Here is a 14,236-nt window from a genome sequence, read left to right as displayed (position 1 = left end):
CTTTTTTTTTTTATGCTAAACACAAGTGGTAAAAAAACACAGAATTCAGAATAAGCGGCCTGCCTTCCTACACAAGCAATGGTGGTCTCAGATGTCAGACCAAATCCATTTTTGATTTTATTTTTCCTTTTTTTTTTTTTTTTTTTATGTTTTCTGATATTGAAATAGTTTAAGGGTTAAGTGAAGAAAGGTTGAAGACCTGTTTTCGGGTTTTATTCCCCCTATTATGTCGGGTTTTTTTTTTGGTTTTTTTTTCCCCCCGCTTCATCTTTCTTCCGAGTATTTTTTGTTGTCCTTTGCAGAAAACGTTCTATTTATTTGCCCAGAGACACTTGTTCCCTTCCCCCCCACGCAGGAATTAGGTTCTAAAGCGATTGTGTGCAGTTTTCCAGCTTGGACTTTTGCGAATGTGGCACAAATACATCGTCTTGCTGTGAACATCTCGCACTGCTTTCTGTGTAATCTGTACTTACTTGGTTTAAAACAATTTAACTCCAGATATAAAGGCATTTGTCACTAGGAAAGGTCCCATTTACATCTGTTTAACAAGATGTCATACAACACTAAATTACTGCATGCACTACAATGACCACACGCTCAGTCTTGTAGACTCCGTTCCCCCTTGGCCCCACTGCCCAATCATTTAGTGACCCCACCGCCCAATCATTTAGTAGGCCCAGGATGGGCTGGCGCTCCTGCCTCCTATTATGTTAGATCTAGGGTATAATCCAAACACTGAATGTTTTTTTTTTTTTTTTTTTTTTTTTAATTTTTTTTTCTGGTTGGTGTTGCACCATAATTTTGGTGCATGGCCTATCCATTGCATCGCTTTTAGTCCAAACCATCATTGTGGGCAGAAAGCATGACCAAAAAAAAGGGTATTTTTTTTGTAAATGCCACTTTTTTCCTCTGCACATTGTATACAGGTTAACTTGGTTAAAGCTGTTACCCAGGATTAGAATAATAAAAAAATGAAAAAATAAAAATAAAAAATAGATCTAATTTCTTTAGGAAAAAAATTAGGCCAATTTGTAATACCACACACAGGTGTAGCACTGTTTTTTTTATTTTTTTTATTTTTTGGGGGAAGAAATCAGCTCTGTTCTATTTCCGAGTAACCACTTTTTAACAATGTGCTCTGCTTTCATTTATAAAAGTCCACATCTAGGCAGGACAGACTGCCTAACTTTTATTTTTTAATTCCTCTTGGTTTCTTAAATTTGTTGATGGGTGTAATTCTCTTCCCCCTACTGCTATAATGTATAATGTAACAGGAGCCAGTCCTAGTGACACAATAGCTTACATTATTTTGACAATTCTGACAGAATTCAGTAGCACCTGGGGCAGCACCCCCTACAGCAGTGTTTCCCAATAGAGATGAGCGAACTTACAGTAAATTCGATTTGTCACGAACTTCTCGGCTCGGCAGTTGACTTATCCTGCATAAATTAGTTCACCTTTTAGGTGCTCCCGTGGGCTGGAAAAAGTGGATACAGTCCTAGGAGACTCTTTCCTAGGACTGTATCCATCTTTTCCAGCCCTCCGGAGCACCTGAAAGCTGAACTAATTTATGCAGGATAAGCCATCAACTGCCGAGCCGAGAAGTTCGTGACAAATCGAATTTACTGTAAGTTCGCTCATCTCTATTGCCAACCAAAAACTGGAGGCCCCAGCAAAAGCAACAACAAAGAAAATAATTCTTTTCCCAGTTTTACTAGGACTCCTATGCCATGTCCAAATGTGGCAGACATGGGTGCCCATTCTGTGCTGAAGATCTGTGGATTTGCACTGTAGATTTTACCATGTGCATTTGACAAATGCAGATTTTGCATCATAATCGCAGTGTTCACTTAGCTCTACAGTAATTCTGCCGTGTCAGATTTAAACAGAACACTAAGGCTGTGGGTTCACACCATGGAATTTCCGTCTGGAATTCCACTCGGAAATTCCGGTGCAGCAGAATCCCATTGCTTGCAACGGCATTTCACTGCACAGTACAAACGACATAATTTTAGAGGCAGATATTCCGCTGCTGAAATCCTGCTGCCAAAAAAAAAATTAGCTTTTCCATTCTTTAGGGTATGTTCACACTGCGCAATTCTGTGCAGTGAACATTAACATCAGTGTAAGGCTGGGTTCACACCACGTTTTTGCAATACAGGTCCTGTATCAGGTTTTTGACCGGAAAAAAAACAGATTCCTCAAAACCGTACTAAACTGCATCAAAACGTGTGTATACATTTTAATCTGTATACGGCTTGAAAAATGATGTCCGGATGCATCTGTTTTTTTTTTAAAGAAAAAAACGTATACGTTTTTAACTTTTCACTCCATTATGAATAAAGTTTCACTTGTTTGATTGAAATTCCAATAAAAAACTGTGAAAAGTGTTGGAACCGGATGGAACCGTACGCACATACGGTTCTGTATGGTTCCCATTGACTCCCCCAAAAAAAAAAAAAAATTTAATATACGTTTCAATACGGTTTTTCACCAGGACCAACAACCGTGCTAGGCTACGGTTTTGGATACGGGAAAAAAACCTGACAAAACCGTACAGGATGCAAATCAGACACAACCTGATGCATTTTTTTGCATATGGTTTTCAATACGGTTCCGTACGGTTTTCAAATTGAACACGTATACGGGAACTGTATTGCAAAAACGTGGTGTGAACCCGGCCTATAAATGGGTCTTCGAGATCCATTCACACTGAGAAACTTCAGCGGCGGACATTGTTCTGCGCAAAGAAAGAACGTAAGCACTGCATAGCAATCAATGGCGACGCCACATTGCCACGCGGTCCTACTGCCAAAGTATTCCGCCAGATGGAATATCCCAGTGGAGAGTGTGGGCGGAATCCATGCTGAAACTTTGTAGTCTACGAGGATGTCAACGTCTTCTCAGTCCTAACGCTGACTCTTACAGTCGGCCCTGGGTGCACTCGGAAATGTTTTCATCTATTTGTGACCCTAGTCTCACTATACTTCCACCTCATTGACCGAAGCATTAACAGTACCAGATTTTTTTTATTTTTTTTTTTACATTTTACTTCAAAGTGACTGGGCTAGTATTTCCGCTGCCTGAATTTGTAGTCCATTTCAAAAATGAACACACAGTATGAGAGAGGTGAAATGCTAGAGTCATTCTATGAGGAACTAAAGGTAAAGTAGACAGATATAAAGAAAAATAGTGGAATCCAGAATAACAAAATACAGTTACTTTGTATGTAGACAATAGACTTAATATTTCCTGAGCCAGTGGATCATAAGGACAAACGAGAGACAAAAACATCACACTAATAGGTCCCTTCCAGTCTGGTGTCGTACAACACGGACTAATCTGTCGCGTCCCTTGCGTCTTACTCTTGATCCCTCCACAGGTTGCACTGAGCTGGTCTGTGATTCACATTGGTTGTATGGTAAGAATAGATGAGCTCACGCCTGTACCCTGTTGTATCTGGTTCCCGGTATGTAGTGGCTGTGTCGGCTGCTGGTTTAGTTACCTTGTTGACCACGTTGTCTTAGCTGCACCTTTTTTTTTGTCTTTTTGTCCCGAGTTGCAACATGGCCTTGCCTTTTTGGTCAAGTCAGTGGCCTGTGCGATTTTTTTTTTTTTTGCCACAGCTGCTTCCTATTGGTAAATGCAGTGCAGGCCCTTTTGTGTATAAGGGTGCAGGATGGCATGGGCACTGAGGGATGAGATGGGTAAGGTGTATATCCCTTTTGTAGTGAGTTATTCCTTCTGACTGCAGGAGGGCTGGCTGGAGCTCATAAGGGACCTGTAAGGAGAGAGAAAAGTTAACACAAGTTACTGAACAAATTCTATTACACAAATTTACACTCTTGTTGTTCACTTTAATCCCCGCAAAGTTAGTAGCAATCGTTTCAGACAATGTCCCAAGTATTAGATTTGTACACAGGAAGTTGTTAAAGGGTTTTTCTGGAACTTTAATATTCATGGCCTATATGATGTGTTTCCCAACCAGGGTGCCTCTTGCTGTTGCAAAACTACAATTCCCAGCATGCCCAGACAGCCTTCGGCTGTCTGGGCATGCTGGGAGTTGTAGTTTTTGCAACAGCCGGTGGCACCCTGGTTGGGAAACACGGACTTAGATGAATGAGAATTTAAAGGGTACCTTTCATCAAAAAAAACTTTTGATATATTATAGATCAATGTATGCAGAATAACTGTCCAATAGCATGTTATTAAAAAAATACACTTCTTTCTATAAAATTTTCCAATTTGAAAAATTGACCACTAGACGTCTCCCTACCAGTCCTCGCCGCAAGCCCCTTTTTTATTTATTTTTTATTTTTATTTTTTTTTTAAATTATATAAATTTCAGACTCATGCTGGAGACCTAAATCTCAAACTGCAGCCGGGACACAGACAAGCTCAGCTGGCAGCTCTGAATCTTCTCTCTGTTTACAACTGCATGTGCAGAGAGAAGAAAGATCGGAGCTCAGATAGTAAAATGAACGAGGGCATGCAGTAAGGCAGAGTCAGGAGTATGCCCTACTGTGCTATGAGCACAGTGCTGACTCCTGCCTGTCTGATTTGACGGGCAGGGAGAAGTGCTGAGCTTGTCTGTGTCCCGGCTGCAGTCTGAGATTTAGGACTCCAGCATGAGTCTGAAATCTATAAAAGGGCTTGTGGACAGGACTGGTCGGGAGACCTCTAGTGGTGGAAACTTAAATAGAAAGCATATTTTTTTTATAACATTTAATTGGAAAGTTATTCTGCATACATTGATGCATAAAATATCCAAAGTTTTTTTTTTTTTTTTTTTTTTAAATGAAGGGTACCCTTTAACTCCTGGCACCACCATAAAACAGCTGATCGAAGGGGCTGGGGTGCTTAGAAAAGCACCTATTGGACACAGCACCACTCACTTTTTATGGCTGTGCCTGGTACTGCACATAGCTCAATACCTTTTTTTACTTGAATAGGAGTGAGCTGCACTACCAGCCTACTATAGGAGCTAGTAAAACAATGAAGAGGCAGCAGCAAATCCCTTTTAGGCTATGTTCGGAAATAGAAATTCCGCTGTGTGATTGGGACAGCGGCCTCCCCTTGAAGTGAATGTACAGTAAATTCTGTGAAATTTCCGTGACTGCCATTCTCTCGCAGGAGATCTGCTTCCCGCAAATATATAGAAGACCAGTCTCATGTTTTGTGCGATCCCATGAGAACACAAATTCTGTCTGAATTGCGCAGTTCCATTAGTATTTAAACCGAATTTGTGCAGAAATTCCGCTGTCTGAACATAGCCTAAGTCTGAGGTTAATGGGCCGTCAATATCGAAGTACTGAAAAATACCTGCAGCCTTATAAAGCCGACTGAGGAATAACACATTGTGGCCTGGATGTCACAGAACACTACATTTATAGTGTCAGGGTACCTCAGTAGTGCACATTCACTGCCTCAACAGATGGAGTGGTAAGTGTGCAATGTGAAAAAAAATTAGGAATACTTTAATTTTTTTCACACATTTTTTCATTTTGCCCATATATAGCAAAATAGACTAAGCTTTTGCACCTAAGGGGAACTTATTGTATCTGTCCGATCTCCCAAGTATCTGACGCTCCTTTCCTGTATAATACAGATTTGCTCTAAGCTTCCATACCATTGTTTCCCAACCAGTGTCATAGTTTTGGAGGCACCCTGGTTGGGAAACAATGCTTTATACCAGTGTTTCCCCAACCAGGGTGCCTCCAGCTGTTGCAAAACTACAACTCCCAGCATGCCCGGACAGCCGTTGGCTGTCCGGGCATGCTGGGAGTTGTAGTTTTGCAACAGCTGGAGGCACCCTGGTTGGGAAACACTGCTCTATACACTACATTCGCAGACCACAGAGTATACAGGGGATTTATTAGAATAGAGAGTATACATATAAACGTTGAGTTTACAATTGGGAACCAGCTGAAAATAAATCTGATCTTGGTTATATTTTTCTAGTTCAGCTGTGAAAAGGAGAGAACATTTTTAGGCTTTGCCGAGTTTGAGTCAGAAGACGCACATTTGCTAGTGAGTATATCAGAGTTTACTTATATATGAAGTTAATAGTTTTACTTAGAAAATACATTGGATATTCTATGCCCTGGGGGACAGCCCCCGAGCTGCTTTTTTTATTTTGTATTTTATTTTTTTTTATTTTTTTTGCTGTCAACGTAGGGGCATTCTAAGTGTGAGCTAAGTTGTCAGATCTACTGGTTGCCAAGTAAAAATATTCATAGCAACCAGTCTATCTTGTCATTTTAAGACTCTATGGCTGTAATGGTCCAAACTGATGGCATCATTCACTACCAGGCTGCAGTTCGGGTCACTAACCCATGTTTGGGACGTCACCTGCGGCCTAAATACACTTGTCATTTAAAAAAAAAAAAAGTGAAGAATTGTCACTGAGGTGGCTTGTCTAGCCCTTGGCTAACATTAAACCTTTATAACAATACAAGACTCAATCTTGTGTGATGGATCTTATATTCCAAATATGCTTAGACTGTAGTGAAGATCTTCATCAACCCTAATAAAAGGAAATATTACTTTGAAGAATGTGCATATTCACTTTATCTGCTGTATATTTGTGACTAAAAGCTGCAATAGCCCAACCCGCCACAGGGGGGCAGCAGAGTGTTATGAAATGGGATCTTGGCTGCAGCAAATGCTGGCAGTGTAACCAGCAGCAGCTCAGATGTTGTACAAGAGCTCTAGAGAATAAAACACTTAGGGTGCGTTCACACGGCCGTCTGTCCCTGTTGTTTTTTATTTTTTATCCCCGTTTCGGTTCCGTTCTTGCAGGCTGTAAACTGATTAAAAATGTTTTTTGTTTTTTTTTTAAATCCCATACGTGTCAATGGGATTTTTTTACAATCAGTTTGTACCTGTCTGCACTCGCATCCTTTATTTTTTTTTTAAAGCAGAAAAAAGGCACATGCAGTATTTTTTTTCTTCCATGAAAAAAGGAACAAACGGATACAGTAAATTTAACATTGAAGTCTATGGAAAACGGATGAGCCTTTAATGTCATCCGTTTGCATCTGTTTTTTCAATCTGTTTTTTTTATGTTTTTACTTCTGAGCATGCAAAAAATTTTCTTTTTTTGTAAACATCCAATTGCATCCATTGTTATTTTTTTTTCTTCTCAAAGTCCGTTTTTATTTTTGACGGTAGGAGGGCTAGACAGCCATGTGAACGCAGCCTTATTTATATCCAAAGGTGAGAAACCCCATACAGACCTGACACTCTAACCTGCAGAGACTTTAGGCTTTTATATATTACCTGCACTGATACAGGAGAAATGTTACCCATGTGTTTAACTTCTAGTGTGGCAAGCTGTGAGACATACGGTAAGTGCTCCAAGGTGATTTTTGGCTGCCCCCAATTTGCTGTAAAATTTCATTGGTACTGGAAGAAAGTGTCTTGCCAGTTTATTATTTTTTTTTCATAGGAAATTTACTAGGTCACTGCGGCAGGTACTAAATTGTGAAAGCTGCTTGCAAGCAAAACCGTGCCCACGTGCAGAGGCCGGTCACCAAACATTGGGTGATGACTGGCCACCACGGACAGCAGTGATGTTGCCCACATGCAGCTGTCACAATTTAATACCTGCCTGACAACAAGTGAGGGGAACCTATTATGCTGGGTAGGAAGTCAGGGCTCAAGTCCTGCAGGAACTCATGGGAACTGAGTTCCTGCACTTTTTCCACAGCAGGAACGCAGTTCCCATTAGCAGGAGTCCTGCAGGACCAGCCCTTAAAGGGTTACTCCACCCCTAGACATGTTATCCCCTATACAAAGGATAGGGGATAAGATGTCTGATCGTGGGGGTCCCGCGGCTGGGGACCCCATGATCTCGGCTGCGGCTCCCCAGACATCCGGTGCATGGAGCGAACTTCGCTCCGTGCCGGATGACTGGTGATGCAGGGCAGAGGCTTGTGACTTCACACTAATGCCCCCTCAATGCAAGTCTATGGGAGGGGGCGTGACGCCCCCTCCCATAGACTTGCATTGAGGGGCGGTGACCGTGACGTCATGAGCCTCTGGCGCTACACCCAAGGCTCTAAACAAACGCGGGGAGCAGCAGGGAGAACGTGGGGGTCCCCAGCGGCGCGACTCTCGGGATCAGACATCTTATGCCCTATCTATGGATAGAGTATAAGATGTCTAGTACCCCTTAAGAAATCTAGGGTGAGTTCCCAGGACTTGACCCCTGTAGGAAGTGTATCACCAGGGTGTAAGGATTTCCCAGAAAACCCCATTAAAGTGTACCTGTCATTTTAGATATCTTTTCTGGATAAGATGCCATGTGTGACCAGGAGGAGCAGTAGTATTATATAGGTTCTCTAGCTGGCAGCTAAAAGGACATTATAGAGCGGTACTTGGCAGTCTATGCTGTAAAGCCATCTCTGTGGGTGAGAACAGCCTGCAGCATCTATGTTTGTTTCAAACCCAACCCCCTCCATAGACTTCTATGGACAGAGTAACTTGATCCTTTAGGGATGAAGATGGACTTTCAGCTTCACTAAGGAGAATCCATAGAGCAGAGTGAACAGGTAAGAAGTCAGGGTGGGGAAAGGAGCCAGATAAGTGGAAAAGGAAGACTTTATTTGTACTATTGCTTTATGCAAAGCTGTTTTGAGATGACGAAATATGTTAAAGATTCTATTATGACAGTGTCTTTTCCCCAGGGCTGGCGTATAGCAACTGTGGGGTTAAAAAGTGATCATGGAAATCATAGGCATGTAAGTTTATCGGGTGTAAAATGTCTCTACATATGGCAGCCACAGATGCCCAGAACAAGACTCCTCTTTTCTCCCTTAATTTACCTTCAACACCTTTTTAAAGCAGTGGTTTCTAGTGTTTGCAGCTGTTGCAAAACTACAACTCAGCATGCCCAGACAGCCTTCGGCTGTCTGGGCATGCTAGGAGTTGTAGTTTTGCACCAGCTGGAGAGACACTGTTTGGAAAACACTGCCTTAAAGGGGTTTTCCAGGAAAAACATTTTTTTTATATCAACTGGCTCCAGAAAGTTAAACAGATTTGTAAATTACTTCTATTAAAAAATCTTAATTATTGAAAGAATTATCAGCTGCTGAAGTTGAGTTGTTGTTTTCTGTCTGGCAACAGTGCTCTCTGCTGACATTTCTGCTTGTCTCAGGAACTGCACAGAGTAGAAGAGGTTTGCTATGGGGATTTGCTTCTAAACTGGGCGGTTCCCGAGACAGTCATCAGAGAGCACTTAGACAGAAAAGAACAACTCAACTTCATCAGCTTATAAGTACTGAAACGATTAAGATTTTTTTTTAATAGAAGTAATTTACAAATCTGTTTAACTTTCTGGAGCCAGTTGATATATAAAAAAATGTTTTTTTCCTAGATAACCCCTTAAGGACATAGGGCGTATGGATACGCCCTGGCTTTCTGGTACTTAAGGACCCAGGACGTATCCAAAAGCCGGTGGGAATTTCTGTCCCGGACCATATCCATCAGCAGGCACCCTGCGCAAATGCCCAGGGGGGTCATCAGACCCCCCCCCCCCCCCCCATATCGGCGCAAATCGCAAGTGAATTCACACTTGCGATTTGCGCCGATTCGGGTCTATGGTGACCCGATGACCCGGAATAGAAGGGGGATCGCGGGTGTCCAAGACACCCACGATCCCCCTGAAGCGATAGGAGTGAGGTGGCAGGGGTGCCACCCCTCCTATCCCTGCTTTTGATCATCAAGACGCGATGACCCATAGCAGATCGGGGGCGGGGGGCTTTACTTCCGGTTTCCCCGTCCTGCCCACCCACAATAGGCAGGGCAGAACGGGGAAATGACACAGGACCGATGGCAAAGTCCACTCACCCATCGGCGACTGCAGCGGGCGACGATCGACGGAAAAAGAGGACGGCGACGCAGCTCCGTGGATCCTACGGAAGCCGGTGAGTTGCTTAGCAACATCTGGAGGGCTACAGTCTGAGACCACTATAGAGTGGTCTCTAAACTGTAGCCCTCCAGATGTTGCAAAACTACAACTCCCAGCATGCCCAGAGAGCTGTTTAGGCATGCTGGGATTTATAGTTTTGCAACAGCTGGAGAGCTACAGTTTGAGACCACTGCACAATGATCTCTATTCTGTTGCTCTCCAGATCTTGCAGAACTACAACTCCCAGCATGCCCACATAGCAGTTTGCTGTCTGAGCATGCTGGGATTTGTAGTTTTGCAACATCTGGAGGTCCACAGTTTGGAGATCACTGTGCAGTGGTCTCTATAAACTATAGCTCTCCAGCTGTTACATAACTGCAAATCCCAGCATGCCCTAACAGCTCTCGGCATGCTGGGAGTTGTAGTTGTGTACCTCCAGCTGTTGCATAACTACATCTCCCAGCATGCCCTTCGGCGATCAGTACATGCTGGGAGTTGTAGTTTTGCAAAAGCTGGAGGTACACTGGTTGGAAAATACTGAGTTAGGTAACTGAAGGTTTTCCAACCAGTGTGCCTCCACCTGTTGCAAAAGTATAACTCCCAGCATGCACGGTTTGTCAATACATGCTGGGAGTTGGTTTTGAAACAGCTGGAGGTTTGCCGGCCCCCCTCCAAATATGTGAATGTACAGGGTACATTCACACAGGCAGGTTTACAGTTAGTTTTCTGCTTCAAGTTTGGGCTGCGGCTAATTTTTCGCCGCAGCACAAACTCCTAGCGGTAAACTCGCTGTAAACGCCCGCCAGTGTGAATGTACCCTAAAAACACTACACTAAAATAATAAAGAGTAGAACACTACATATACACCCCCTTACACTGTCCCCTCTATTAAAAACTAAAAACGTATTGTACGGCAGTGTTTCCAAAACAGAGCCTCCAGCTGTTGCAAATCACCAACTCCCAGCATTTCCAGACAGCCACTGACTGTCCAGGCATGCTGGGAGTTTAGCAACAGCTGGAGGCACCCTGTTTGGGAATCACTGGCGTAGAATACCCCTATGTCCACCCCTATGCAATCCCCATGAAGTCCTCAAATGCGCATGGCGCTCTCACTTCGGAGCCCTGTCGTATTTCAAGGAAACAGTTTAGGGTCACATATGGGATATTTCCGAACTCGGGAGAAATTGCACTACAAATTTGGGGGGCTTTTTTTTCCCCTTTTACCCCTTATGAAAATGAAAAGTTGGGGGTCTACACCAGCCTGTTAGTTTAAAAAAAAAAAAAAAAATTTACACTAACATGCTGGTTTTGCCCCATATACTTTTTATTTTGACAAGCGGTAAAAGCAAAAAAAAAAATAAAAAAATTTGTAACGCAATTTCTCCTGTGTACGGAAATACCCCAAATGTGGGCGTAAAATTTTCTGCGGACGCACAACAAGGCTCAGGAGTGAGAGTGCACTATGTACATTTGAGGCCTAAATTGGTGATTTGCACAGGGGTGGCTGATTTTACAGCGGTTCTGCCATAAACACAAAAAATAAATACCAACATGTGACCCCATTTTGGAAACTACACCCCTCACGGAACGTAACAAGGGGTACAGTGAGCATTTACGCCCCACAGGTGTTTGACAAAATAGTTGGATGGGAAAATTAGAAAAAAAAATTATTTCGCTAAAATGCTGGAGTTACCCTAAATTTTTCATTTTCACAAGGGAAAATAGGAAAGAAAGCCCCCCAAAATTTGAAACCCCATTTCTTCTGAGTAAGAATATACCCCATATGTGGATGTAAAGTGCTCTGCGGGTGAACTACAATGCTCAGAAGAGAAGGAGCGCCATTGTGATTTTGAAGAGAAAATTTGTCCGGAATTGAAGGCCACGTGTGTTTACAAAGCCCCCATAGTGCCAGAACAATGGACCCCCCCCCCCCCCCACATGTGACTCCATTTTGGAAACTACACACCTCATGTAATAAGGGGTGCAGTGAGCATTTACGCCCCACAGGTGTCTGACAGATTTTTGGAACAGTGATCAGTGAAAATGAAAAATAAAATTTCTCATTTGCACAGCCCACTGTTCCAAAAATCTGTCAAACGCCAGTGGGGTGTAAATACTCACTGCACCCCTTATTAAATTCTTTGAGGGGTGTAGTTTCCAAAATGGGGTCACATGTGGGGGGGGTCGACTATTCTGGCACCACGGGGGGCTTTGTAAACGCACATGGCCCCCGACTTCCATTCCAAACAAATTCTCTTTCAAAAAGCTCAATGGCGCTCCTCCTCTTCTGAGCATTGTAGTGTGCCAGCAGAGCCCTTGATGTCCACACATGGGGTATTTCCATACTCAGAATAAATGGGGTTACAAATTACCTATTACCCCTTGTAAAAATGTAAAATTTGGGGAAAACAACATTTTAGTGAAAAAAAAATTTTTTTTTCATTTACACATCCAACTTTCACAAAAAGTTGTGAAATACCTGTGGGATGTTAAGGCTCACTGTACCCCTTGTTACGTTCCTTGAGGGGTGTAGTTTCCAAAATAGTATGTTATGTGTTTTTTTTTTTTTTTTTTTTTTGCTGTTCTGGCACCATAGGGGCTTCCTAAATGCGACATGCCCCCCAAACACCATTTCAGCAAAATTTGCTTTCCAAAAGCTAAATGTGACTCCTTCTCTTCTGAAGTAATTAAACGGCAGGAGCAGCTGCCGTTCTTCGCCCGTTGCAGGGTCACTTCACGCCTTCACCATAGTTGTACTTGGTCGCAGTACAACTATACTTGGTGAGCAAGTTTTCTTGTCTGTTTACATTATCTTTGCATTACGGTATCACACTAGGAGCGCTCTCCTTGTCTGTACATTGCTGTTTAAGGTCCTTCTCTTCTGAGCATTGTAGTTAGCTCGCAGAGCATTTTACGTCCTAACATGGGGTATTTATATACTCAGAAGAGATGGGGTTACAAATTTTGGGGGGCATTTCCTCTCATTACCCTTTGTAAAAAGGATGAATTTGGGGAAAAAACTGCACTTTATTGAAAAAATTTTTTTTTTCATTTACACATCTGACTTTAACGAAAAGTCGTCAAACACCTGTGGGGTGTTAAGGCTCACTGGACCCCTTGTTACATGCCTTGAGGGGTGTAGTTTCCAAAATGGTATGCCATTTGGGGGTTTTCTGCTGTTCTGGCACCATAGGGACTTCCTAAATGCGACATGCCCCCCAAAAACCATTTCAGCAAAATTCACTCTTCAAAATCCCATTGTCGCTCCTTCCCTTCTGAGGCCTCTACTGCGCCCGCCGAACACTTGACATACACATATTAGGTATTTCCTTACTCGAGAGAAATTGGGTTACACATTTTGGGGGGATTTTTCATCTATTACACCTTGTAAAAATTCAAAAACTGGGTCTCCAAGAACATGCGAGTGTAAAAAAAATGAAGATTTTGAATTTTCTCCTTCACTTTGCTGCTATTCCTGTGAAACACCTAAAGGGTTAACACACTTACTGAATGTCATTTTGAATACTTTGAGGGGTGCAGTTTTTATAATGGGGTCATTTGTGGGGTATTGTTTTTTTTAATAAGAAAGCCCTTCAAATCCACTTCAAAACTGAAGTGGTCCCTGAAAAATTCCGATTTTGAACATTTTTTGAAAAATTGGAAAATTGCTGCTGAACTTTGAAGCCCTCTGATGTCTTCCAAAAGTAAAAACATGTCAACTTTATGATGCAAACATAAAGCAGACATATTGTATTTGTGAATCAATATATAATTTATTTGGAATGTCTATTTTCCTTATAAGCAGAGAGTAGAGATGAGTGAACTTACAGTAGATTCGATTTGTCACAAACTTCTCGGCTCGGCAGTTGATGACTTTTCCTGCATAAATTAGTTCAGCTTTCAGGTGCTCCCGTGGGCTGGAAAAGGTGGATACAGTCCTAGGAGCAGCCCCCAAAGAAATGCCACCCCACACCATTACTGACCCACCGCCAAACCAGTCATGCTGGAGGATGTTGCAGGCAGCAGAACGTTCTCCACGGTGTCTCCAGACTCTGTCACGTCTGTCATGTGCTCAGTGTGAACCTGCTTTCATCTGTGAAGAGCAAAATCGTCCTGCATGGTGTTGGGCTGTAAGCAAAACCCCCACCTGTGGATGTCTGGCCCTCATACCACCCTCATGGAGTCTGTTTTTGACCGTTTGAGTGGACATATGCACATTTGTGTCCTGCTGGAGGTCATTTTGCAGGGCTCTGGCAGTTCTCCTGCTCCTCCTTGCACAAAGGCGGAAGTAGCAGTCCTGCTGCTGGCTTGTTGCCCTCCTCC

At 42.7% G+C, this 14,236-nt stretch overlaps 1 protein-coding gene across 2 annotated transcripts in view; it reads right to left on the bottom strand.

Moving 5' to 3' along the window:
* Window positions 1-2,689: 2,689 nt before the first annotated feature.
* CTBP2 (C-terminal binding protein 2) overlaps window positions 2,690-14,236 on the bottom strand; it is a 49,898-nt gene continuing 38,351 nt past the window's right edge. The window contains exon 9 of one of the 2 annotated variants that reach the window (XM_056529047.1): window positions 2,690-3,781. In XM_056529047.1, the coding sequence (XP_056385022.1) occupies window positions 3,736-3,781 (46 nt within the window). In that variant the 3' untranslated portion in view covers window positions 2,690-3,735. The remainder of the gene's footprint in view (window positions 3,782-14,236) is intronic. The other variant, XM_056529048.1, reaches the window with a different exon arrangement.

Source organism: Hyla sarda, chromosome 7 (assembly GCF_029499605.1).
Source record: "Hyla sarda isolate aHylSar1 chromosome 7, aHylSar1.hap1, whole genome shotgun sequence".
Taxonomy (NCBI): Eukaryota; Metazoa; Chordata; class Amphibia; order Anura; family Hylidae; genus Hyla; species Hyla sarda.
Note: the sequence above shows the minus strand (reverse complement) of the source record. Positions and strands in the feature narration are given on the sequence as shown.